The 27168-nt window shown below is 46.6% G+C and overlaps 1 protein-coding gene across 1 annotated transcript in view; it reads left to right on the forward strand.

Annotated features, from left to right (window-relative positions):
* FBXO32 (F-box protein 32) overlaps positions 1-27168 on the forward strand; it is a 46490-nt gene that overhangs the window by 13355 nt on the left and 5967 nt on the right. The window contains exons 5-8 of the mRNA XM_056107242.1: positions 14911-15004; positions 15950-16134; positions 24124-24306; positions 26570-26713. Of these exons, the coding sequence (XP_055963217.1) occupies positions 14911-15004; positions 15950-16134; positions 24124-24306; positions 26570-26713 (606 nt within the window). The remainder of the gene's footprint in view (positions 1-14910; positions 15005-15949; positions 16135-24123; positions 24307-26569; positions 26714-27168) is intronic.

Consider the following 27168-nt stretch of genomic DNA (forward strand, 5'->3'; position numbering starts at 1 on the left):
CTTGATATGTCTCCTCATCCAACATTGGACTTTTGGGAGTCTGGAATCTAACAGAAACTGATGATGGAGAAAGAAATCAATCACAATCCGTCCACTGAACATTCAGTTATTCTTAGTCATAGTCACGCCCAAAACTCATTTATTTCTCTAAGTTTACATTGTAGGCTAAATCTAGGATAATCAAGGATAACATATCTTGGGGGTAATTTTAGAATAATACATATATGGAAGGATCTTTGTAAGAATACAAAAATGTAGTGGGAAAACAAAGGTAATGGTATGATGATATTATGTAATTATTTTTAATGATTAATAACTTACTTTGCAAAATGAAAGACCTAAGCATCTGCAGGCCTCTCCTGGGCAACTGTCAGTTTGTAGACTAAGATGCAGCTGGGCAGAGACTGGGCTGACTTGCAGTAAGACTTCTGAAGTGCTTTCAACTGGTTGTAAAGTTTTTAAGTTCTTTGTGTTCTCCAGTAATGCAGAGTAACTGGAAAACATCAACATTTACCCACATGACTAGCCCATTCCCTGATGAGTCATTGGAGAAAATTGAATTATTATGAGAAGATGGAATTAAGATAAACCAAATACCAGAGAAAAATTAAAATATGGCTTCAATGGCCACGGAATCAACAGTTCTTAAGACAGTTGTTGCTGGAGGTACAGGAGGTAAGGCACATGCCTTGCATGTGGCTGCTTCAGCCACCCCTGGTTCTATCTCCAGCACCTCATATAGTCCTCTGAGCACTGCCAGAGCATAGAGCCAGAAAGAGTCTCTGAATACTGGGTGTGACCCCAAGCATTGCCCCAGACCCCTTCCCCCAAAATTCACTCCTACGGATGCTCAGAGACTCCTGTCTCTGCACTCTGAAATTACTCCTGGCAGTGCTCAGGGAACCATGTGGGATGCCAGGGATTGAACCCAGGTCAACTGCATGCAAGGCAAATGCCCTACCCATTGTACCATCGCTGTGACCCCTCTCCCCCAAAATAAAAGAAACTGTTGTTGCTGAGCAGAGTGCAAATTAGAACAAGAATACAAACTCAAACTTGCCTTACTCCAAAAACTGAATTATTTCCACCAAGCCCTGCCATCAACTAGTGAGAGAAACAAAGATAAAATGCCCAGTATCTTGCCTTGACTGAAGCTCTACCTTAGCATTTGACAAACTCCTGGCCCTCCAGCCAATACAATTTATAGCTTTTGTTTGCACTACTAGCTAAAAAACAATATATGCATTTTTTTAAAATGATTCGGGGGGAACATTTTGTGACACACAAAAATAATGTGAAACTCAAGTTTTTAAGTGTAGTCTAAGAAAAGTTTCATTGGAGGGCCTGGGATATAGCTCAGTAGTAGAGCACACGCTCTGCACATAAGAGGCCCTGGGTCCATCCCTGAGACCAAAGAAGAAAAAGTTCTCTTGGAACACAGCTACCGTCTCTCAGTCCTTGGCGTCTGAGCAACAGAGTCGAGTTGAATAACTTAGTAAAGTGGAGTCGAATAACAAAGGCCGTGTGGCCTGCGTGCCTCAGGTATTTATAATCTAACCCTTCACAGAAGAAAAATCGTGCTAGCCCTGCCCTACAGTCTAATTAGTAACTCGGAAAATATGCATTAAGGGAAGTTACTTGATCCGATGGCATGAAGCAGTTTTTGAAAAGTACAGGTAGGCCGTGGGGGTTGCAAAGGTGTGCCTGGAGGACAGGATGTCTGAGAAAGACCTCGAAGGGAAGTGGAACTGAGTTTGAGGGCTAGAACTCAGGGAGATGCCAGGGGAAACAGACAGGTTTCAGATCTGTTCCAAGCAGGACTAGGGTTGGTCTACAGGAATGTAACATCAGGCTTTGAGATTGGTGGTGAAAAATGTACAATGGCAGAGGGTTGGGTGTTCGATCATTGTATGACTGAAACTCAAACATGAAAGTTTTGTAACTGTAGCTCACGGCGATTCAATTTAAAAACGATTTTTGAAAAATAAAAGATGGGCTTACTTAAGGGTGTTTCGGTTGCATATGACCTTGGACATGCCCACGTCCGCATCTGTGAACAGGGAGTAAGTCAGAGCACCCCTCCCGGCACCACCGAGATAAGGTATTAAATGAGATAAAGGGTCAGCAGAGCATGAGTCCTATGCAGGAAAGGGTCATAAATGTTGTGGTTCCGTTTAGGGTCTTTTTGTGGGGGGCTGGGTTTGAGCCATACCTGGTGATGCTCCGGGGTTACTCCCGGCTCTGCACTCAGGAATCACTCTTGGTGGTGCTCCAGGGACCGTATGGGATGCCAGGGATTGAACCCTGGTCCACTTAGTTGCTGAACCACCTCTCTGGTCTTCCTTTTATTTTTTCAGGTTCTTATTTAAAAAAAAAAATTTAATTTTAGGTGCTGTGGTTTACAATATTGTTAATTATAGGGTTTCAAGCATAACACATTCCAGCACACACCCTCCACCAGACTGTCCACCTCCCGCCCCCACTGTCTGAGTGACCCCCGTCCCCATCCTCCTCTTCTCACCCCCACAGTAGCTTCCTACTGAGACCAACTCTCAGTCCCTGTTGCCTTTGGGCATTTGTTACCCTAACCATCTCACAGTCAGAAATGGAGTAAGGAGAGCCTCTTCAGCAAATGGTGCTGGGAAAACTGGTAGGTCCAGTGCAAAAATGAAAAGAGTCCAGACCTCCCCCCAACCCCCCAACACCATGCTCCAGTGAACATGGATTCAAGGCCTCAATATCAGACTTAAATCCATAAGTTGATGGAACCCCTACCCCCCTCCAGGTAGAATTTGGTAAGAAGAGGGAGCTGGTAAGAGGGAGAAATGGAGGAACCAAGCCCCTGACAAACCCAGTGCTTTAGAAGGTCATGATTTTTGACCTCCCCAGATGCCACCAACTATCAAATTGTAAATTTCCTATTTTGTTGACTGAGTACTTCGCTGGGGCCAGCGGAGAGATAGTACATGAGTTCAATCACTTGCCTTTTACAGAATTGATCCTTCCTCAATTTCTGACACTGCATATGGTCCCCTGAGCTCTGCCATGAGTGATCCCTCTGCACAGAACCAGAAGTAAGCCCTGAGCACTGTCGGGTGTGGCCCCTATCCCCCCCCAATATAAAGATGATAAGGCATTCGCCTTACATGCAGCCAACCCTAGTTCCACTCGCAACCCCACATATGGTCTCCTGAGTACCACCAAGGGTCACTCCTGAGCACATAGCCTGGACTAGCTCCTGAGCCCTGGTGGGTGTGACCTCAAAACAAATAAATAAATGAAGTGGGCAGACGTTAATCCATTCTGAGATACAGAAGCAGAGGTCAAGGAACTGTTGCCATAAGGTCACTCACTAGGAGGGGTTGTGGGGGTAAAGGCAGGATGTAAGCCTGATTCTCTGGACTCTTGATCCAGTGCTCTTTCCCCTCTGCAACTTTGTTTGGAGACAGTGCAAATTGAATCTGCCTCCTTTTTATTACCACCAAGCTGCTGCACACACATGCAACTTGTGAGCACAGGAGAAAGCTTTCATGTCAAGATGCTCTTTGGTCTGGTCACTCCCAGCTCTCTCTAGGAGCTGGAAATGTGGCCAAGAACATGTTAGCTGGAAAATCAATCTTCAGACCAGGAAGGTTCTGGAGAACCTGGGGTACTGGTTTCCTGCCTGGAATGAACTGACTCAGATGTACTTGCAGATCAGGAAAGACAAACAAGCATGCAGCCTCCTTCTCTGCCCTGGGGCAGGCAAGAGGCACATGACCACCCAAACCCATGCACATTCTTGGTTTTGTTTGAGTTCTTCTGCATTACCACCCCAAGTCCATTTGAACGTTTCCAGCAAGTTACTGCATTCCTACCACCCCTAAAAGTTCTATTCCAGAAACATGTTTTAGTTTAAGTTGACTGGCGGTTTGGCAAACACAAGGCTGAAATAGGGCACTGTGACTCAAATGTAAACCCAATGCCTTCAATTTAGGGCACGCTGCTGCCAAGCCCCTAGTGGCTAATGATGTGCATGAGCAACCCGGCCCTTTACCAGGTCCCACTGACAGTGTCCTTGGATGGATTGGACACTGCTCATGCTCAGTGGCCTTCATCTGATGGAGGGAGGTCTGAAAACTGACAGATTTCGTCCCTTGGGGACCAAGATGCTGGGATGGCAGGAAAGGAGGCCATCCCCTAGTGGCCAAATCAAAAGAGCAGAGCTGAGAGCCCACATTGAGACGGAGGTGGAGAAATGGTGGCAGCAATGAGACCAGGAATTCAAGAGAATTTTCTCCTGAGAAGTCCATGACTCCCTATTCAACCTTCAATGGAGACCAGCCCTGTGCCCTCAAGGCCCCCTGGTCTTCAAATTGTGTTAGGGGCCAGAACAATTTGAGCAGGGATAAGACATTTGGCCTTGCACACAGCAGACCCTGGTTCAACCTCTGGCACCACATATGGTCCCTCAGCTTCTTCCAGGAGTGACCCCTGAGCACAGCCAGGTCTGGCCCCCAAACCAAAAAATATATATTAAAAGTAAATTATTCAGGGATCAGAGTGATAATACAGCCAGTAGAGGGTTTGCCGTGCACACAGCCGACCCAGGTTTGATCCCTGACATCCCATATAGTCCTCTGAGCACCACAAGGAGTGATTCCTGAGTGCAGAGACAGGAGTAACCCCCAAACACTTCCGGGTGTGGCCCTACCAAAAAAATATTTTTTTTAATTAAAAAATGTAAAGTGTTCAGACAAGCAGATCCTACAGAGTCTGGGCACCTACAAAAGCAAGCATGACCTCAGAAGTGTGGGGCATGTTTGAGTATAGAATCTCTGAAGATGTGAGTCCCCTAAAATCATAACTGTATAATTACTGGGGTACTGGCAGAAGTAGGGGCCCTGCCCAGAAATAGGGCCAAAGCAATGGGCGGGAGAGCTAAGAAATCAGAAGAGTGGTGTTTTGACCATGAACACAACAGTAAAAAGGGAATTAAGCTTGTACTCTCAACTCAGGTATATTCGCAAATTCATTTGTAAACCATGCACATTCAAAGGGTACTAAAATTGTTGTCCACCCAGTTACATTGTTGTGAGAATTAAATTTGAGTATTGCACATGTAAAATACTAGTGCAGTATCCATTGCTCTGTAAGCATTCAATGGTTATAGTAGTTGTTACCATCATCACTTTGGGGGCCATAAGGAAAGGCACTAAGAAATGCATAAAAACAGAAAATAAAGATGAGCTATAACAATTTGATCTTTTCACTTTATTTTCTTCCCCAAGCCACTTAGACCCCTGGTGAAAAGTGAACCACTTTGAACACCTTTCCTGGAGGATTTGGAATAAACATATTCTGAATCCCACCAAAGGACCCCAAAATAACTTGTACTAAAATTCCACTGAGATATTGAGGCTAAATTGGTGCTTATTACACCCTGGGATGTGCTAAATTGGACAAGTGACCTTAGTTTTAAGTGCCAGATCAAAAGACTTTTTTCCCCCATCCAAAGAGATAGTTTCTCAAGATCACTAGCTGTTGCACTCCACATTGCTCTCCTTTGGGGTAAGACAAATGTTTATTTTAAGTATCTGTTTGCCAGGATCCAAAGAACCCATGACTGCAGTGAAGGAGGAGCTTTCCATTGGCCAGGAATGAGCAACATCCATCCCGCCACTCATGATGGCTGTGGGTCGCTGCGGGTGAATGCCGTGGAAAGGCCAAACCATAGTCCTAGCATTGTCTTCACACCTTGAGACTCTCGCACAACCTGACTCGCATTTGTCAGGAGCTTCTGGGCTTTTCTTGGGGTCAGGGTGCCACTGTTGAAGTTTGGTTTGGTCCTACCTAGAAGAGTGCAGGAAAAACAGTGGAGACAAGGGGCTGGAGAGAAAGTACCTCAGGTAGGGTACTTGTCTTGAATGCATCTAACTCAGGTTCAATCTCTGGCACCACAGATGATCCCTTGAGCTCACCAAGAGTGATCCCTGAGTGCAGAGCCAGGTGTAAGCCCTGAACACTGCCGGCTGGGACCCCAAAACCAACAAATAAATAAATAATTAGATAAAGCACTGGAGATAGCTCTATGGAGGAGGTAAACCCAGGATGCTCTCCCTTGAGGAGTGTCTGGGACTTGGTTAAGTGGAGAGGCACGTATAAGACTCTATGGGGACAGAAAGAAATGAAGAGAGGGAGCATGAATGGGCCAGAATCCAGTGCCATGTGGCACCCCACTGCATAGGAGTAGCTCATTGGGAGTGCCTCTGTGAAAGGGGGCCCAGTTGTCACATGGATGTGGGTGCTAACCACCAGTGGCCCACACTTGCATGTGACTTAATTAACACAAATCGTAGCACCTGTGTCAACGTGTTAAACCAGCTTCTTGAATCAAACCTAGCTGCTTGGCCTGAAGCAACAGGGAAAAAGGGCACTGTCATAAATTCAGAAAGATCCCAGCTGGGTGGGAGGCAGAGAGGCCAGTGTCTCTGCATGGGGAGCACGATCAGTTTGTGTAAACTTGGCCCTCCTTCTTAGGATTTTAACGCCCTTGGTCAGAGAGATGTTCCACTTGCAGATAATATTTACCCACTCTTGACATGCTTGAGGATTATTCATGTAGCTGAAATTTTTCCTCTTCCAACCTGTCAGTGTTCAAGCTCAAAGTCAGGAGAAAATTTTCCAGGTTTTTAATCTGTGTTATCCATTGAATAAATAAGGGTCTTGGAAGTACGCGGCAGTTGAAGCAGGCAACAGTGCTGCCAAGGGTTTATTGCAAACAATATAATCTTCCTCTGAGCATCCCAGCCTGGGTATTGAGCCCGTGACAAAAGGCAGGGGCTTCTGGAAGCCTCATTTCTAACTTTGCTAATCATGTGCCATGTTTTTCAGTCAGACGTACTTTAAGCCTTAGACCCCCACTGCCACAGGAGATGGGAGCGATTAGGGGGGGAAGTATGTTAACAGTGTTCAGCACAAGATGGAGTCAGGTTGGGCAAAAGCACTGGGCTGGCTCTGGTGTGGTTTTGTCTCGAGTGAGCAGACAGTGGCAACTGCCACTTGTTGATGTTTCTGAATTCCCAGTTACCTCGTGTCTTTCTGGATCTCAGTTGCTCGTCCTCCTGGAAAGTGTCTGCACTGTATGTAATTTACTCCTGGGACATCAACTAGAACCAGACCCCCCCCCCATGAAAATAGCAGGTCCTCTCATAATACCCTCTCGTTAAGTCATTTTTGTTACAATATGATGGGGAAAAAGAATTCCATTTCATTGTTGAACAGAACGATGTGTTCCCAAGGCCACTTTCCTTTTTCATCATTTTACTTAAAGTTTTCAAGAGCTGCCACCCATGCTAAGTGAAGACTTACTGTACCAGTTCATAAGCATATTCTGAATCCCACCAGAGGGCCTACCATTGACCTTTGTACTCTGTCATTTGACTATCATAATTGTCTTCATCTACAGCATGAGGGTATTGGGGTAAATTATTTCCTAGGTTCCCTCCAGCTATCACACTCTAAAAAAATGCAACTTGAGGGTCTGCTTTGTGCTGAGGAGGGGGGCGTATAGAGCACAGAGGTTTATATCCTAATTAGATCATCAAGGAAATCAATAAGACCATTTCAGGTATGTATACATGGAGCACTGGAGAATAGTGAATTTGTAGTAAGGTAAGGAAAGTGATTGGAAGGTTTCCTATCAATGCTTGGGGAGTTTGGCTGAGCTCTGAGAAGGCAGCCTATGAAGTGGGACATCAGAGAGGAGAAAGCAGAGCTGAGCATCCACAGCTGTAGCAAGACTGAAAGGTAGGAATGATAGGAACCTGTTCAGGGCATCACAATCATCCCTGTGGCCAGAGGATCAGTGAGTAGGAGCAGGGCTGAGCAAAAGGCAGCAAGCAAAAAAGCAAAAAACAGAATAGGGAGGACCTTGCCACTTAAGGTAAGAAGTTTGGATTTTGTTTTTCTTGCATGTTAAGGTTATTTGAGGGACTAAGAAACCCTGGAGCTGAAGTGATAGTACATCTGGTAGGGTGCTTGCCTTGCAACCTACTGTCTCAGATAGGTTAAACCCTTGCCTATCTATCATCTTACCTACCTATCATCCCCATGAGCTGTTGTAATTTTAAAAGCATGAAGGTACAGTGAACTGAAGGGAAGAGACAGTAAGAAACCAACTTTTTTCTGTATCGCAAACCATAATGCCCCCAAATAGAGAGCGACTAGGGGGGGGAAATTGTCTGCCATAGAGGTAGGGGGCAGGGTTCAGGGGGGTGGGGACATTGGTGGTAGAAAATGTGCACTAGTGGAGAGATGGGTGTTTGATCATTGTATGACTGAAACTCAAATATGAAAGCTTTGTAACTGTGTCTCACAGTGATTCAATTTAAAAAAAAGAAAAACACAACCATCAGCACATGAAGAGAAAATCATTAATACATTAGAATACACGTTGTAACTTTACATGTGGTACTTTGAAGGGTACCTGTTCACTGCATTAACAATGATAAAATATTTCCATTCAATGCAAAAAAAAAACAACCATTTTTTCCTGCAGTTCAAGGGAGATAAGAGGGAGATCTCTCTTCCATCATTCATCTGCCACATCCCACTTCAAACAGTGGTGAATTACTGTTCCGAGATTTGCTCGACGATATTGCTTGCAGCTAGAGAGTTCTCTATTCAGTGTGTCCAAAACTAGCATGAGCCACAGCCAACAGGCAGGATGTGGTTCCAGGAGGCGTTGACCACCATCCCTTCCTCCCCTCCCTCCCATCATCCAGAACCGTTCCTGTGAGTGCACAGCGAGTCACTGCAGAGCCAGCCAGATCCCCAGACTGCCCACACAGTAATGATAGCATGGAATTTCGCAGGCGCATAGAAACCTCCCCCCTGCCCCTGAAACACAGCCACAAATTACTGGCACCTGGGCTAAAATTTGCCCTGCAGAAAACAAACAGCCATTTCCAAACAAGACATTTCCCTCTGCTTCCCGCCCCCCCCCCCTTTTCTCTTGTGGCTAGGGGCAAAAAATTCAATTGGCTCACATATCTTGCTAAAGAAATTGCTAGAAACAATCCTATTCCCCTCATCATAAAGCATTTCCAGCATGGGGATAAAACTAATCAATTCTGTCCTGGTTACCACTAGTTCCAGCCATGGTTCCCTGCAGATTCTGACTAGTAGGGTTGTGTATGCTCTGGGCATCACTGGTTTTCCTAAAGCTATTGTCTTATCCTAAATGTGTTCCTGGCACTTTCTGAGTGTTCTAGCTTCCTTAATGTTAAACACTGATTAACTCTCCCATCATAATATTAATCTCAAATTTCCAGGAACATAATAAAGGCCCTCCCGTTGTTCATCGATTTGCTCGAGTGGGCCCAGTAACATCTCCATTGGAGACTTTTGTTGTTACTGTGTTTGGCATATCGAATACATCACGGGGAGCTTGCCAGGCTCTGCCGTGCGGGCGAGATACTCTCCGTAGCTTGCCAGGCTCTCCGAGAGGGGTGGAGGAATCGAACTCGGGTCAGCCATGTTGGCTGCGTGCAAGGCGAATGCCCGACCGCTGTGCTATCGCTCCAGCTCCTTAATAGTTATTTCTATTACAATAGAAATAGTACGTATTTCTGAGAACATAATAGTACATCAGAGTTTTACTACTTTCAGAGTCAGGTTTGCCTTAGATGCACATTTGAATGGCCCTTGCCAAACTGAAGTCCTTATTACCAGAATACATGTTCTGTGTTAGACATTCCTACCCTCAAGTTCTGACTTCACCTATTGCTGTAGATAAGACTTCAGGTGAATTACTTAACTCCTCCCAGCGATGATCTCCTCTCTTGTCAAATCTATTTTGTTGGGTTGGCTTAAAGATTAAACAAGATCTCACATGTAAAATGTATTTTACAGAGTTCTTGGCATATAGCAAATACCCATTACTGTTAGCAAATTAAGACTTCATGAGAAGAACGGTATTATAGAACAGAAAGATAGTACAGGAGTTAAAACACTTGCCTTGCTTGCAGCCTACCTGAGTTCGATCCCCAGAACCACATCTGGTCCCCCAGTACGACTGGGAGTGATTCCTGAGCCCAGAGCCAGGAGTAGCCTCTAAATACTGCCATTTTTGACCCAAAAACAAAAGCAAGCAAACCAAAAGGTTTGAGACCAGCATCTATGTAAGTCATGAAATGTACAAACATCACATTAGCTTAGAGCAGCAAGCTATTAAATGTATTCCAAACAAAATTAAAATGACAACAGAATATTAAATTTTGAAAGAACTGACATTTGTGTTAACAATACATAAAATTGAAATACAAGGATTCTCAAGGTCTTCAAAGCTGTTGTTCTCTGCCCTTCTAATTCACTGTGCCCTCCCTGTAGTAATTTCACCTCTATATTCTCTGTGTTATGAGGTAAAATTTTGTTATAATTAATTGGAGTATATTTTTGTATCAGGCTATTGTGAGTGCTTTATGAATATACTTAATCTTCGTAGCAACTCCAAAATAGGTACTTTTATGATACTTCTAAGATGAGGCAACTGAGTCAGGCAGTTTGTCTCTGGAGCTCCCAATTCTCAAACTCTATGATACATAGAGGCATATGACAAGTAAATTTCAGTTGGCAAACTGTGGCCTTGGGTCACATTTGGGCCCCCTCCTATTTTTGTAAATAAAGTTTTGTTGTAATACAACCTCCTCCACAAGGAGTTGTAACAGGGAACATACAGCTCACAGAACCTCAGTTATACACTCTCTGACTCTTTTCGGAGGGGTAAAGGGGGCAGGGTGTCACACCCGGCTGTGTCCAGGGCTTACTCCTAGCTCTGCCCTCCGGGATCACTCCTGGCAGTGCTTGAGGAACCATATGAGGTACTGGGGATCGAACTTGGACTGGTCACCTGCAAGCCAAATGCGCTAATCCACTCAGCCCTTTAACAGAAAATTATCGCTAGCCATGGAGATCAGCTTGAAATCTCACTAATGATTAGGATTTGAAAGGGGAAAGTGCCCTTTCAAAATGTTGGATACTAGCAGTAGATTGTTCCATATTTACCTCGTTTAATGTACCTGTGAGGTAGAGAGTCTGATTTCCACTTTAGAAATGGAAAGACTAGAGTTGTGAGAGGGGAAGGACTTATGCCAGCTGCACGGTAAGCTCCGTGAGCCTCTGGGGATTGTGTGTCTTCATCGTCCCAGCCCTGTCCCCAGGGCAGAGTGGGGCCTCAGAAACCACCTGCTGAATGGATGACAGTAGGAAAGGTCACCCAGCTGGAGGATCCCGGTCTCCTCTCCCGGGGTCCTTTCTGCTGACCCACAGCTGCCTGGCTGTGAAAAGAGGGACTTTCTCTTGAGATCAGCTAGAACCGTGGGCGGTTCACCTGTCATTCTGGTGTCAGAGACCTGTTTATTGCCGGCCCCTCCAAATCCTTAGCCAGGCACCATCTCTGTTCCACCATGGGCCTTGTTTTCCTGCAGGTACCTCGTTGTCACCTTGAGTGTTTCTTCCTCTGTCCTTGTGATTGGAGCATTTAGGGGGCACATTTAACCTGGGCTGGGAAGAGATTTCCGGTGCAGCACAGAGCCCTCACCCCCACCCCCCACTCGGCCCCACCCGGGTCAATGAGTCAGTGCAGCCAGGCGGCCCTTCCGAGCACCAGTGCAGCCTGAGACTCAGCTTGTGTTTTCTCTCCCCGGGCTTCAGGCGGCTCATGTGAGGCTTTGGGTATTAATAGCCTCTTGGCTTGGCCTTCTGAGCCCTGTTGTTGGTCAGGGAGATAAATGAAAGGTTCAGCTAGTCCTTTTGTGCCATTTTTCACTCCTCGCTTGACTGTCACGTGCTGCTGGTGACAGAGCTGAACCCGCCTGAAGGTGTCCAGTGTGGTCACGGGGCTGGGATGCTGCAGGCGTGAGGAGCCACCCATCGCTGACCTTCGCCAGCCAGCCCCTGCCTTTCCTGCGCCCCCTCCCCGCTCCCCATCTGAGAACCTCGTCTCTGCCTCCCTGAAAAAGGTCTGGGGGGTGGTTTTTCTTGTGTTTAGTTTGAACTTGAAGCAAAATTGTGTTCAGAAAATTAAAAGTCTAGACAAGAGTCTGAGAGGTTCCCAGGGCACCCTGGGGAGCTCCACTGTCTCCCTCGCTTGTCTCTACCTCCGTCTCTTGCTTGCTTGTTCTTTTGAGTGCATGGTCTCTTGAACCCCTATTTCTTTCCTCCTCTCCCGCCCCCCCCCCAATCTTTCTAAGTAATGTCACGGTCCTCCCGTTGTTCATCGATTTGCTTGAGCGGGCCCAGTAACGTCTCCATCGTGAGACTTGTTGTTACTGTGTTTGGCATATCGAATACACCACGGGTAGCTTGCCAGGCTCTGCCGTGCGGGTGAGATACTCTCGGTAGCTTGCCAGGCTCTCCGAGAGGGGTGGAGGAATCGAACTCGGGTCGGCCATGTTGGCTGCATGCAAGGCAAACGCCCTACCGCTGTGCTATCGCTCCAGCCCTTTCTAAGTAAGTTGTGTTCAATAAAAACTGTCTTGCTTCACTTAAAATAAAAAAGGTTTAAATGGATAAACAGATGCCCTGGAAGCAGAGATTCTTTGGATTGCTGGGGTCTTTGATCCAGTCTTCAGATTGTCACTTTGTCGCTTCTGTCAGCTTTGATACCTATGTATCAAAGCTGTGTCACCCTCCATGATGGCTGTATTCTCCTGACTCTGGCCTGGGCCTGGGCAGGACAGGAAACTTATGTGGAAGAGATTCATTAGCATAAAGGATGGGGCTGGGGCCTGGGTTCTCAAATCCGCCTTTCTCCTCCGAGATGAGATGGTTCTACCTAGGGAGCTACTGTGTTCCAGGGAGATTGCTATTTTCTGTGGACCGTGTTTATTGGCTGATTCTGAGGCAGCATCAAGTGTATTGAAGCCTCTGCTGAGTGCTCAGACTTCTTATGACTGAGTCTCCTCTGCCTCAGTTTAATCATCTGTTAAGTGGATTTGCTCTGTGAGCTCCCTAAAACCCACTTCTTATTGAAAATTTCACTTTTGGGGACTGGAAAGATAATGGGGGGTAAGGCCCCTGTCTTGACTGCAGCTGCCCCTGTTTCAACACCACATATGGTCCCCAAGCACTACTTAAAGTGAACCCTATGCACAGAGCCAGGAGTAAGCCCTGAGCATCACCAGATAAGGCCCAAACCGCCCCTCAAAAAAAAGCAAAAGTTCCCATGTTCAACTATAGAATCTCTGGCCTCTTCTAATCTTGCCACATTTGTTAAGAATTTTGCTATTGAACAAATACTGGGCTAAAGATGCACCCAACTTAAACTATTAGCTTTTGTTTCTGGCCAGCATGGGGACTGATACAAATGGGGCTTATTCCTTCACCACAAACACCCCCTTCGTTTTCCACCTGAGGTGTGCCACATCCACCTAACGGCTTTTCTTTTTTTTTTTTTAATAGCTCCATTTTTTTTCTATTTTTTATTAGTGATACACCATGAGGCACAGTTATAGACTTACAAATTTTTGTGCTTGGGTTTCAATTATACAATGATCAAATACCCATCCCTCCACCAGTGCCCATTTCCCACCACCACGGATCCCAGTATCCCTCCCACCCCCCCCCCATCCCTCCACCCCACCCCACCTCTGTGGCAGGGCATTCCCCTCTGTTCTCTCTCTCCTTTTGGGTCCTGTGATTTGTAAGAGAGGCATTGAGTGGCAATCATGTTTGGTCTATAGTCTACTTTCAGCATGCTTCTCCCATCCTGGGAGGAGGATCCTCCCAACACCCTTTATTTGGTGCTCCTTTCTCTATCTGAGCTCCCTTTTCCCCTAGCATGTGTGGCTGGCCTCCAAGCCATGATAGCTCCATTTTTTTTTTATTGAATTACTGTGAGATACACAGTTGTAAAGCTGTTCATGGCCAGATTTCAGTCATACAATATTCCAACTCCCATCCCTCCACCAGTACACAATTTCCCACCACCAATGTCCCCAGTTTCCATCCCCCCCCTCCCCACCAGCCTGCCTGTTTGGCAGGTGGTCTGTCTCCCTCCCTCCCTCCCTCTGTCCTTCCCTCCCTCCTTTTATACCTAAGGGCTTTCTGCACATTTCCTCTTTTAAGGATCTTGGTGATTCTTAGAACATACACATGAAGAAACTGGGGGGTGGGGGGGGGGCAGGAACCTTTAGAATTTTCCCCTTATCCCAGAGCTAATGAGTGGTCAAATCTAGAATGGAACCAGACAAATCTTGGCCTCTACACAGAAACATGTATCTGTGTTGCACATCCTTGAATCTCAGTCTCTCTCTTTCTCTCTCTCTCTCTCTCTCTCTCTCTCTCTCTCTCTCTCTCTCTCTCTCTCTCTTCTCTCTCTCTCTCTCTCTCTCTCGTTAAGTACCTCAGAAGATTCTACTTTGTTGACATTTTTCTTGAGTGCTGCCTAAGCAGCAGGTGGCTGGCTGGGACTTGCCTCTCCCTCAGAAAGTGCCCGTCCTTCCTGAACATGAGTTTTCAGGTGCCTGGCGGGGAAGGCACTGCCCTCGGGAGGAGCGTGCCCGCTGGGAACTCACATCTTTGCAGGCAGAGAAGGTTTTGTTCCAAGCATGGCCGCGTTGCCTGCTAAAGTAGGGCAAGAAAAATGAATTCACCTGAGCAGGAGCCAAACTCTTTTCTGTCTGAGGGGGTTGGGGAGGAGGGGAGGGCAGGAAGGAATTCTGTATTCAGACCTGCTTTTTGGGTTTGGGATGAGGCCCTCTTTGTCTTGCTCGGGTCACACCTCCTTTCTCTTGCCTGGTGGTCCTGCCAGCCATTTCTCTCCCCCTGTCAGTCTGTATCTCTGTCTCATGTGACTCAAAAGTAAAGATTAGAAGAGGAAAATAATCTCTGTAGCCTACGCCTGGCAACTTCTATTTTTGTCCACAGCTGTTGGAACTGATAGCCAAGTCACAGCTCACGTCCCTGAGTGGCATCGCCCAAAAGAACTTCATGAACATTTTGGAAAAAGTGGTACTGAAAGGTGAGTTCTCTTCCACTCCCTTCACTTTCCTGGAAGCCCCGGGATGGCCAGTAACATAGACACATTGTTAGTTTTAAGGGAGCAGGAGTAGGTGGGATTTCTCTTGCCAGGTATGTTCCAGAAGGGCCCGAGTGCCTGGCAGGAAGGAGCACCCCAGGCTCAGAACAGAGGGTGAGACCGTCAGCCTCCCCTCCTTTGACTGGGATCATCCACTTGCCTTGCTGTCGCCCTCCAAAATGTAGATGGGGGCTCGGGCCCCAGCCTTGTCTGCCAGGCCTGCCCCTGTCCCTGGTTTCTATAAAATGGAGCTGTCTTGAGGAAGAATCGAGTTGTTGACTATTGGAGCTAGAACAGTAGGTCGTTGACGCAACAGACTGGTCAGTATGAGTGAGGCTCTGAGAGGGAGCAAAGGATTGTCCAGACAGAATCCAGATCCCAGCTCCTGGTCCCCAGGAATCCCACATTCTGATGGAGGAACGAACCTACATTCAGAGCATGTGAGCCCTTGGTCAGGCTGAACAGTGAGCAAGAAAAAGAGTCTTTGTTGAGAACTAGGCGAAAGAAAACAAAGAAGGGCCTAATGGAGTGGAGCCTCCACCCCCTCCCCCGGGTCCCTCGAGAGCAGGAATGGCCAAGTGAGGAGGAAATGCCAGCAAGAAAAAAGATCCTATCCCCAGAGGTGGTCCCCAAAACACCAGAGCTGAGGGACTGGAGTGATAGCACAGCAGGTAGGGCATTTGCCTTGCATGTGGCCAACCCAGGTTCGATTCCCAACTTCCCATATGGTTCCCTCGAACACTGCCAGGAGTAATTCCTGAGTGCAAAGCCAAGAGTAATCCCTGAGGATCGCTGGGTTTGACCCAAAAAGTAAAAAAAAAAAAAAGCTGAAAGGAGGAGAGGTGTTCTGGGGTCCTCACTGTCCTCCCCCTTCCTTCCCTACGCAAGTCCTCGAAGACCAGCAGAACATCAGACTCATCAGGGAACTTCTTCAGACACTGTATACGTCCCTGTGCACGCTCGTGCAGAGAGTCGGCAAGTCCGTGCTGGTGGGGAACATCAACATGTGGGTGTACCGAATGGAGACGATTCTACACTGGCAGCAGCAGCTCAACAACATCCAGATCACCAGGGTAAGGGTAAGGGGGACACCTGGCTCCCTCCATACCAGAGGGGCTGTAGACCTGGTGGTGGGGCTCTCTTGCCAAGACGGGGATGCCCCCCTGCTTTGGTATGACTCTCAATGGCTGTCATCTGATGCTTTCTGCGGGATGCTGAGAGTGGGCTGGGGGACTTTCCTGGAAAGGGTGGGAGGGGAGAGGAACTTGGGAACTTAGGAAGCATGTGAAAGATGGCAGCTTAGCAAAGTATTGTGGGAAACTCAGGGCTTGGCTTTGGGTGAGATATTTGGCTATGCCAGTAAAATATATCCATGTATACATTACTCCATATATATATATATATATATATATATATATGCACACACATATATATATGCCATTCTTTATAATACTGTTGATAATAAGCTTTCGAGTATATAGTATCCCAGCACCATGCCCTCCACCAAAGTGTCTCCCCACCTCAACCCACCCTGCCTCCCAAATCCCCACCATGGTAGGCTCATTTCTGTATAGCAGTTCCCTGGTTCTACCCCTCAGATATTTAGAGGGATTGCAAGAGCTCTCTTCTCTGCTTATTTCCCCTTCAAGAATGTGCTGTTTTCAGCTGTAGGGTGGATGCCTCCTTGACAGCATTAGAGCAGAGCCCAGGTCCCAACCTTCTGAAAGTCTGTTTCCAAAGGCCAAGAGTCGTGGCCTTGGATTTGAGCAACCATGAGCATGTGGATAGGGAAGGAACAACTCTCACTCAAAGGAAAAACATAGCCCTGTATTTTAACTTTAAAATGTAACTTGGCCCTCCGATCTGGCCCTCTTCATGGGAAGCCGGAGGACCCAGGGCACAGGGCAGAGGCGCTGGTGTAATCTCTGGGGCTCACTAATGGACAGGCGCACTTAGGCAGCTCACGTAGCACTCGGGTGCTTATCTAATCACTGGCCACGGCTGTTGTAAGTGGTTCCGGGCTCCACGCTGATAACATGTGTCTCAGTCCCATGTCTCGAGAAAGTACCATGAAAATACCTCTTTGACCTCTTTTAAAGAATTATTTTATGATGTGAAGATTCTGAGCAGAGGTGTCCTTGACTTTGCTGTTAATCACTTTTCTTTGCTTCTAGACAAACTCGATATTATCCTCCAAGTGATTGAATCAATTATATCATAATACACACACAACCACACACACACACACACACACATACACACACGTGCATATGTGTATATATGCATGCACAAACTATACAAAACAGAGCACACACCCACATCATCTCTTAAAAGCTCTTATTTATTTGATTTTAAGAGAGCTTAAGTGGTACCTAATTGATTCTGATAATTAACCCCATTCCCATCTTTCAAGTGTGGGCCTAATTTGACCATGTAGATTTGAGACCTGATTTTTCCACTTGTCTGACCCAGAAAACCTGCTTCCCTTTCTCTCTAATTTCTGGCATTTTCTGTAGCCTTCATTGGGAATGTCATCTGATTTAGCCTCTCTAGAAAACCACAGGGAGATTTCTCAGAAATACAAGAATAGAGTGTCCATATGACACAGCAATTTCACTTTTGGCTTCTGGATATACTGAGCTCAAGGGGAATTTCTCCACCAAAAATCTAGGTGAGAAGTTTTCTTCTGACTCAAGGGCACCATTCCACCCCTCCAGCAGCTTTGAGACACCGATTTGGAACTCCTGTTTCCAGAACTTGTCTATCCTTCCCCTTACCTCCCCACAGGAGTGTCCATTGGCTACATCCACCCTTGTACCTGGCACTTCCATGGGCTTTGTCACCCAGAACCCCTTAGTTGACCCATCTTGAGAAGCAGGTATTAGAGTTGATAATACCCTTCACAAGGGGAGGCTGCCAGAGGGACCAGAGGGACCATTAGCAACTTTCCCCAAGTTACACAGCAGTAAGGGCCAAGATGGAGGTCAGAATTCTTAAATCCTCCTTCCTAAAATGGTAACGTTTTCTTAACATCTGTGGTTTCCAAACTGTTTTTCAATCCATCTTTCCTCCAATTGTTTGTTCAATGATCTAACTTCTTGCAGACCTTTTAAATCTGGTGAGATCCCAAGCAGGACAGATGGAACACTGACATCACATCACTCTTCCCTCTGCCAGTTGTGCTCCTTCTAGGTTGAGCCAGCAAGGTCCTGCGCCCTCTAAGCCTGGCCCAGCCCTGGGGCTTTTCGACTCCCTGCTCCCGCTGGCCGTCCAATCTGTTGAAGCCTCAGACATCACCCCGTTGCCAGGGCAGTCATTACAGTCTGAATCTATCTCATAAGTGTCCTGCCACTGCCAGTCTTGGCCCATATTGGGAAGAAGGCAGTTACAAAATGTTGCCCTGCATTCTGACTGATGATAGAAATCTATTTATTGCAGAAGTTAGGACCCAATATTCCAAGTATACATGGACTGGAAAGGTCATACAGTGAGTAAAGTGCTTGCCTTTCATACAGCCGACACAATCTCCAGCCCTCATATGATCCTTTGAGCACCACCAGAAGTGACCCCTGAGCACAGTGCAAAGAGTAAGTCCTGAGCATCACAGGGTGTCACCCAAAATCAAAAGAAACCTAGGTTTCCCTGTCTCCTTTTCCTCTTTTTGAAAACAGGAGCAGAATTGTCTGTACCAAAGCTCTAGTATGAAATTACTGTGTTGATTTATAGAATGTGCTGGCATAGTGCCTGATGAATGCATTAACTGCTATCTTAAGGGCATCCACTCCATCTCAGAGAGTCCTCTAAGTCCTTTGCATGGATTAATTCATCTAGTGAATAATTAGAGTCAGGAATCATTACCATGGTTAATTGGACCCTAACTACTTCTGTGCATCAGCCCATCAACCCCTCCCAGACAAAGAGACTCTGAAAAATGCTTTCCCCATTTTATAAATGAGAAAAGGTGGACTTGAGAGTCAAGAATAATATAAGACATTGAGGCCAGTATGATAGTACAGCCGGTAGGGCATTTGCCTTCCTTGCAGCCAACCTGGGTTTGATCCCAGCATCCTATTTGCATTGCCTAAGCATTGCCAGGAATAATTGATGAGTGCAGGTATTAGTAACCCCTGAGCCTCACTGGGAGTGGCCCAAAAGCGAAGAAAGAAAGAAAAGAAAGAAAGAAAGAAAGAAGAAAAATAAGAATATGAGACAGTGTATGCCGTGGTCCACTCTCTCTTCTGAGCCTCAATGTTCTCCCATATTTGCCTGCATTTTTTTTGTGTGCCATTGACTTCAGAAAGTTCAAGTTTTTGTTCTGGGGCTTTGTTTATATTTTGTAAGTTTATAGTTGGGCAAGCGTGCCAAAATGGTATCTACTTATTTCACCACGGAAGTGGCACGCTCAGTTAAATGCAGTCCCTGTGATAATGCTGTCAGATCTGATGTCTCTCTGCCTCCCAGGTCACATCTCACTCCATTTTCTATTTGCTCAGATTCACCCACCACACTGGCCTTCCAAACTCATTATCCTGAAGGATCTTTTCCTTGTTTCTGTTTCATTTTGCTTGAGTTTTCTGATCTTGACTCTTTACATCCATAGTGTTTCACTTTTCACTGAATCATCATATGTGAAAAAACAATAATTATCTGGAGCCTTATGGCCAAGACTGAATCTCAGGGATTGAATAAAAGCCTGTTTGAGAGAGAGAGAGAGAGAGAGAGAGAGAGAGAGAGAGAGAGAGAACTTACTTATCTTTAGACTGTAGCATTTTAAGTTTAGACCAAAGAGAAAAAACTTACTGCATGAAAACGTTGGTGACATTTCAGTAACTGCTTTCTATTGGCCAAAATTCTCTCCATGTCTTCTCAATTCATAACCCTGCTTTCCTTCAAATTTTCATGTCTAACTTGATGGAGCCAGTTTTGAGTGGAACCAGGTGGGGTGGGGGAGGGGGCATTCCCAACCTGTGCTCAGGGCTTACGTCTGGCTCTGCCCTCAAGAATAACACCTGGCTGTGCTCACGAGACCATATGTGGTGTGGTGCCAAAGACTGAACCCAGGTCAGCTACATGCAAGGCAAGCTACCTACTGTACTATCTCTCTGGCCCCAGTGAAGCTAATTTTTATTGGCAAAATAATTTATACAATAAAGAATGAAGAAAACAGAGAGAATTGGCTTCTAGTATTATCAGCTATTAGCTGCTTCTCAAGATGGGTCAACTAAGGGACTCTGACAAAGCCCATTCTCTTTGACGTGGTCAAAGAGAATTTTAGTGGGCTGAGGGTAGGTTAGTGTTTTGAAGCTTTCAGAATATGGTGGACTGAAAAGGATTTCAGCCAAATACTTGATGGAGAAGGGAGAATATGTTTCTTTATACATTTATATGCAAAAAGAAGAAGCTATGCAAGCAGTCACCCATTTATCAGGAGTCAGAACTCGGCATGGGGTCTGGGCAAGGATTTTGGAAAAGCTCAGATTTGAAAACTTGGGAGAGCTGTCTGCCAAGCGGACTTTAATAGAGGTTCATGTAATAATTGGCCTGGGAGTTTTAACCAAAAAAGTCAATGCTTTGAAGTGCTGGAAACAAAGAAAAAAAATTATGGCAGTTTTATTGGCCTCTACAATCAGCAGCAGATGATAAACAACAAACAGGTCTAAGGGCCTTCTGCAATCCAGCGGCGGCCTGCGTTCTGCAAGCCATAGAAAGCTCCGGCCAGCAGCCTGAGCAGTGTAAGTTGTCAGGTCGTAGATGCTTCTGATGAGTTAGGGAGGTTGAAGTTGCTCCAAGTCCAAGCTGCTGGAGCCGGACGGGCTCTCCAGAGGTTTCTAAACCAAGACATGCGGACTGCAGGGAGACTGAGACCCAGATGTCCCCAGAATACCTGAGCACTTGAGCGCCCCTTGTTTTTCTCCTCTGCCCCATCCTTCTCCAGGGCCCACCTCCCCAGCCCCCCACCACTACACCACTACCCTCTCCTGCTTGCTTTGTGGGGACACAGGAGGGCATTGCTGGTACTGAGAACTCCCTCCCCCTTGGAATTCGCTGTGTTTGAGCTTTGTGATACAGAGTTTGAGTTTAAAATTTATATATATATATATATGTGTGTATATATATATGTGTGTGTATATATATATATATATATATATATATATATATATATATATATGGTCATGGTCCTCCCGTTGTTCATCAATTTGCTCGAGCAGGCCCAGTAACATTGTGAGACTTGTTACTGTGTTTGGCGTATTGTATACGTCACGGGTAGCTTGCCAGGCTTTGCCGTGAGGGCGAGATACTCTCAGTAGCTTGCCAGGCTCTCCGAGAGGGGCAGAGGAATCGAACTCAGGTCAGCCATGTTGGCTTCATGTAAGGCAAACGCCCTACCCACTGTGCTATCGCTCCAGCCCATATATGTATATGGGGATATATATATATATGTGTGTGTATATATATATATATATATATATATATATATGTCTCCAGAACTCATTGTCTGTGCCCAAGATTTTTGTCCCTGAGCTATGAATGGGTTTTTTTCATCCTGGAGGACTGTTTTAAGATTCCTTTGAAAATTATTCCTCTTCCCCTTTCCTTTTGCTGTCATTGTGGCCAGAGATCACACAGACTGGAGTGTGTGTATGTATGTGTGTGCGCGTGCACGCACTTGTGTGTGGGGGGGTACAAGTGTGTGTGTGTGTGTGCGTGTGTGCGCGTGCGCACATGCGCACCTACACATGTGTACAGACTAACTTGAGAGCTCACCCATGTGAAGGAGAAGCAGGATGAGATAAACTGTGCTGATGTCTTATGCAAAGGGCAGCAGATAGTTGTGAAGAGATTGAGGGTCACTGTGTGAAGACGGTATCCCTAGCATGTTCCATGTCTGGTTAAGTTTCTGGGGTTCTAGTCAGCCTACCAAGCCCACAGTAGGCACTCAAGAGGGCATTTGTACTGGGTTGAGTCTGCCAGGATACCTTCAAGGCTCAGGTCTGAATGTGGTAGCATGAGCTGACCAACATTTAAATAATAGAGGATTGAAATACAAGTTCAAGGATAGAAGAAGCTCCAGGAGACATAGGTTCACTGTAGATAATGTGTGAACCACAAATGGGTTTCAGAATGTTCCAGGAGACCCAGAGATTAAGTAGAGATGCCTCAACAGATGCTGGATCAAACAGCTCTGGACCAGCCATTCCCATAGCATGTCTGTGTTTATATGCACATGTGTAGGCATACATACACACATACACATACACACACACATCAGGGTAGGATCTTTTTGTTTACCTATTATTTGGCTTTCATTCATTCTATATACATTGATTGAGTCCCTATTACATACTAGGCAGTCTTCTCAGTAGCAGGAATACAATGTGGCAAAAGATACCTGCCCCCATGAATCCTATCCTAGAGCATGAAGGGTTCATCCAGGCTTTCTTTTGAAAAAAGTTTGCATTTGGGGATGGGTGGATTGGGGAAGCGGGTGGGGAGTTAGGGCTATACCAGCAGTGTTCAGGGGATCAAACCCAGGCCTCCTGCATGTAAAAGAATGCACATGAGCTACCTTCCCCACCCCTGCATTTTTTAAAAGGCTATTGCAAAAAAGCATCTTGAGTCCAGGGATGTGGCTCATCCTTAAAGCACTTGCCTTGCATGTGTGAAACTGGGCACAGTCCCTGGCACGGCAGATCAAAAAGGAAGCAGGTGTCTAAAAAATATCATAGGAATTTTAGAAAGAGGCAGTAGATAGGACCCAAGGTCATGACAAAAGCTTAAACTATCTTTCCAAGGAAATGGGTTTGACTGGATCTGAGAATGAGTAACAGCTAAGTCCAAACTCTTAAACTTCAGGTCACAATTCCTTGTGGGCTTATGTTGCTGAAGGATGGTGGAGTTAGCAAAACCTCTGCCAAAAACAAAAGGTTTCTGAACACGCAATGACCAAAAATTAACTCAATGTGGGAGGTGGGGGGGGGGGGGGGCGGACAGGTAGTACAGGGGGTTAAGATGCTAGCCTTGCTCCTAGCACAGCAACCTAGTTCCATCCCCGGCACCACTTATGGTTCCCTAAGCACCATCGGGAGTGATCCCTGAACATAGAACCGAGTAATCCTAACATAGATTCCTGCTAGGCATGACTCACAAGCAAACAAAAAATAAAATTTAATTCAAATGCAAATACATAATAAATTTGGGGCATTTCTGGCAACCCTCATATATATTATGTTTATTGGATGAGAGAGGCTTTCAGCTGGGAAGACTTTCAGATGCCCTGCTCTCAACAAGCAGAGGCCTGGTGGAGTCCGTGTGGACGTGAGGGCTGGAGGCAGGGCGACATAGGCTGTTTTGGGGTATGGGTGAAAGGGATCGATGCTTGGTGGAGCCAGTGAGACCCAGGGTGGAAGCGGACAGCAGCGGTGGCTGCTCAGTACCAGGCTTGGTAAAAGCCCATTGGGAGGAAGCAAGTCCTGACGTTGAGTAAATCTGAAGCTCAGGCTAAAACATGTGCTACCCAGGAGAAAGCTCTGAGCCGAGAAGATAGCTCAGAGGGCTGGAGCATGTGCTTTGCACAAGAGAGTTCCTGGTTTGATCCCAGCCAGCAGTGACCCCAGAGTCCCTGAGCATCACCAAACTGAAAATAATAATAATAATAATAATAATAATAATAATAATAATAAAGTCCAAAGCGCTGTGGCAATTTGGAGAACCTGGTATCTTGTGCCAGTAAAAGCTCCTCGTGACTGAGCTCTGTTGCTCTCAGCCCAAGTCTGGTTTCTCCGGGGAGCTGCTGCTTTTTGGAAGCTGCTGCTTTCAAAAACCAAACAAACACAAGCACGCACGCGCACGCGCGCACACACACACACACACACACACACACAGAGCATGAAAGAGAAAGGCACTGCTCAGCAGCTCAGTAACTCAATAACTCAGTGACGCAGCTTGATTGGGTGGGGGAGAAGGAGTAAGATGTGCCAAGTGCCTCCTGGGAGGGCCTCTCGGGGGTCTCTTGGTGACTTCTCTTGGCCTCTCGGGGGTCTCATGCTGACCTCTGCCCGCAGCCTGCCTTCAAAGGCCTCACCTTCACCGACCTGCCTTGGTGCTTACAACTGAACATCATGCAGAGGCTGAGCGACGGGCGTGACCTGGTCAGCTTGGGCCAGGCGGCACCTGACCTGCACGTGCTCAGCGAGGACCGGCTGCTGTGGAAGAAGCTCTGCCAGTATCACTTCTCCGAGCGGCAGGTAAGTGGCACTACCCTGCAGTGGGCTCACCCCCTTAGCATCCTTCCTGGCCCAGGTGTCGGTGTCCACCCCAGGCTTCCCTGGTCTGAAGGGAAATCACAGTGGAGGGAGCAGGATACTTTGATAGGTTTTCTTTTCCCCACTTTGGGGCATATTTGGCAGGGATCACACTCATCAGTGTTCAGGGACTACTCCTGACTCTGTGCTCGGAAGAGACCCCGGGCAAGGCTCCGAGGGACCATATGTGGTGCTGGGGACTCAAACTGAGATCTGCAGGATGCAAGGCAAGTACCTTAATCCCTGTACTATCACTCTGGCCTGATGGTGGTTTTGATAAGAAAAGGCATTTACAAGGCTGAAGAGATGGTACAGGGGTGCTTGGTTGCATGTCACCAGCCTGTTTGATCTTCAGCACTATGTACAGTCCCCCAAGCCCCACCAGGAGTGATCTCTGAGCTCAGAACTACCAGGTATGGCCCAAAAATCAAAAACCAAACACACACATACACACAGAGCATAAAAGAGAAAGACATTTTTATTGTGCCGGAGTATAGTGGGACTGGGGCCACATCTGCAAGACTCGGGGCTAACTCCTAGCTCTGTGCTGTGGGAGTGTTTAAGGGGCCGTATGATCCAGGGATAGAACTGGAGTTGGTTGCCTAGAAAGCACGCACCTTATCCCCTGTACTGTCTCTCAGAACCAAGGCGTTTGTATTCTTAACCTACTCAACTCACACTTTATAGCTTGCTTCCCCACCCCTCAGAGTGACTCGATGCCACCAGTATTTTCACTCTGATATTTTTTAACTTAAGTGTTTTTATGGCTTTCATTTTATTCTATGGCCCCGGGATGGCTAGATGTGTTACGCCCACTCTAGACAGGCGTAGGGATTAGGGAGATAGCTCCAGTAGTACGGCACGTGCCTGCTCGCACACAGCCCCGAGCTGGATCTCAGGACCCTGTGCCCCCACCCCTGCCCCAGCACTACCAGGATGGTCCTGCTGTCCCCTGCATATCCCAGGATCTCATATATCTGGGAGTAACGATATCTGGGAGTGCCAGCACACAGGCATCCCACAGTGGACAGCCCCTATGAAAAATCAGGAGATGTGAGGGATGGGTGTTTGATCATTGTGTGATTATAACCCAAACATGAAAGCTTGTAACTATCTCACAGTGATTCAATAAAATTTAAAATAAAAAAAAGAAAAATCAGCAGATGAAGATGCTCAAGCCCTTGATATATGCCAGTGAGCACATTAGCCCCCTAAGTGCTGGACACTGACATTTAATTTGAACCTGGGTCTTTTGTCCCCAATTCCCCCCTCCTCTTTCCCCTCCTCACCCCCAGACTTTCCCCTCAACCAACTGTTTTATACAGATGCATGAGTTCAAGTCCTATTCTGGAAGACACTAGAATTTAGAAAGAAAATAGACTCCCCATGCCAGGCAACTGCTGTGTCTCCCAAAAAATAATCCCCAAAGTCCATAACAGAGGAATGGTTAAAGTGGTTTCTTGAGCTCATCTAATCTTTAAAGTGGCATTCTTCAGCCACAGGCCCACGGACGGGTCCATGGTAAAAGGTTGAAAACCACAAGTCTCCTACCTGGGTTAGAACTGCCAGTCCATGGATTAGGATGCGAGACAGGTGCCAGCCCGCCTATGTAAAAAGATTGAAGAGCACTGCTGTAAGAGACATCTGAACCACCACTGGCTCACACTTGGAGATCACAGTACATTGTGCATACCACTAACACTCACACTAGGATGCCCCATTGGAGGGCATGGACCACTGGTGGCTCACAGTAGGATGTGCCTTTGTGATGGCGTGTACCACTAGTGGCTCACAGTAGCTTGTCCCATTGGTGGCGTGTACCACCAGTGGCTCACATTTCAATATCACGTCTGACAGACTGTACCAAATAGGTACAGTAGGTCCTAAAATTAATTTTGTAAATAGAAAAATAAAACCAACACACAGTTTAAAAATTTACTTATTAATAATTTTAGGTTTTTAATTCCGTTGTATTTATTGAAAGAAAATAGGATTTATTTCGTGAAGTAAGAAAAGCAAAATGCAGCTGGTGTCTGTGTTCTAAGAGGGCAGCACTTAGAAGGGACTTTTGTCCATCAGGGTTCCTCCTCCCCAGATACTGCCAGAGTATATGTGAAAAGAGGAATGGTGCTTAGGAGCAGGACTCTTCAGAAACAGGGAAGCCCAAACCATCTTCTTGATGAACAACCATGTGTTCACTCTTTAGATCCGCAAGCGATTAATTTTGTCAGACAAAGGACAGCTGGATTGGAAGAAGATGTATTTTAAGCTGGTGCGATGTTACCCACGGAAGGAGCAGTATGGAGACACGCTGCAGCTTTGCAAACACTGTCACATTCTCTCCTGGAAGGTAGGAATCCCGGAGCCCTGGAAGCCAGTTGCACTGCACCAGCTGGCTGGGCCCAATTCATGCTGGTTTCTCACTCTGGCACCTCCTGCTGAAGATGAAGGCAGAGTTGGTTCACACCCTAGTGGGAGAAACGAGGGAGAAAGACTTTCCACCCTCCCCTCCTCATCCTCTGTCTCTCTGCACCCTCCCCTCCTCTGTTCTCTCTCTCTTTCTCTCCCTCTCCCTCTTTCCCTCTCTCTCTCTGCAGCCTTTACACCCTCCCCTCTTCTGTCCTCTCTCTCTCTGTCTCTCTGTCTCTGTCTCTCCCTCTTTCCCTCTCTCTCTCTGCAGCCTTCACACCCTCCCCTCCTCTGTCCTCTCTCTCTCTCTCCCTCTTCCTCTCTGTCCCTCCCTCTCTTTATCTCTGTCTCTCTGTCTCTGTGTCTCTGTCTGTCTCTCTCTCTCTCTGCAGCCTC

The sequence above is a fragment of the Sorex fumeus genome, unplaced genomic scaffold (assembly GCF_029834395.1).
Source record: "Sorex fumeus unplaced genomic scaffold, SorFum_2.1 ptg000002l, whole genome shotgun sequence".
Lineage (NCBI taxonomy): Eukaryota > Metazoa > Chordata > Mammalia > Eulipotyphla > Soricidae > Sorex > Sorex fumeus.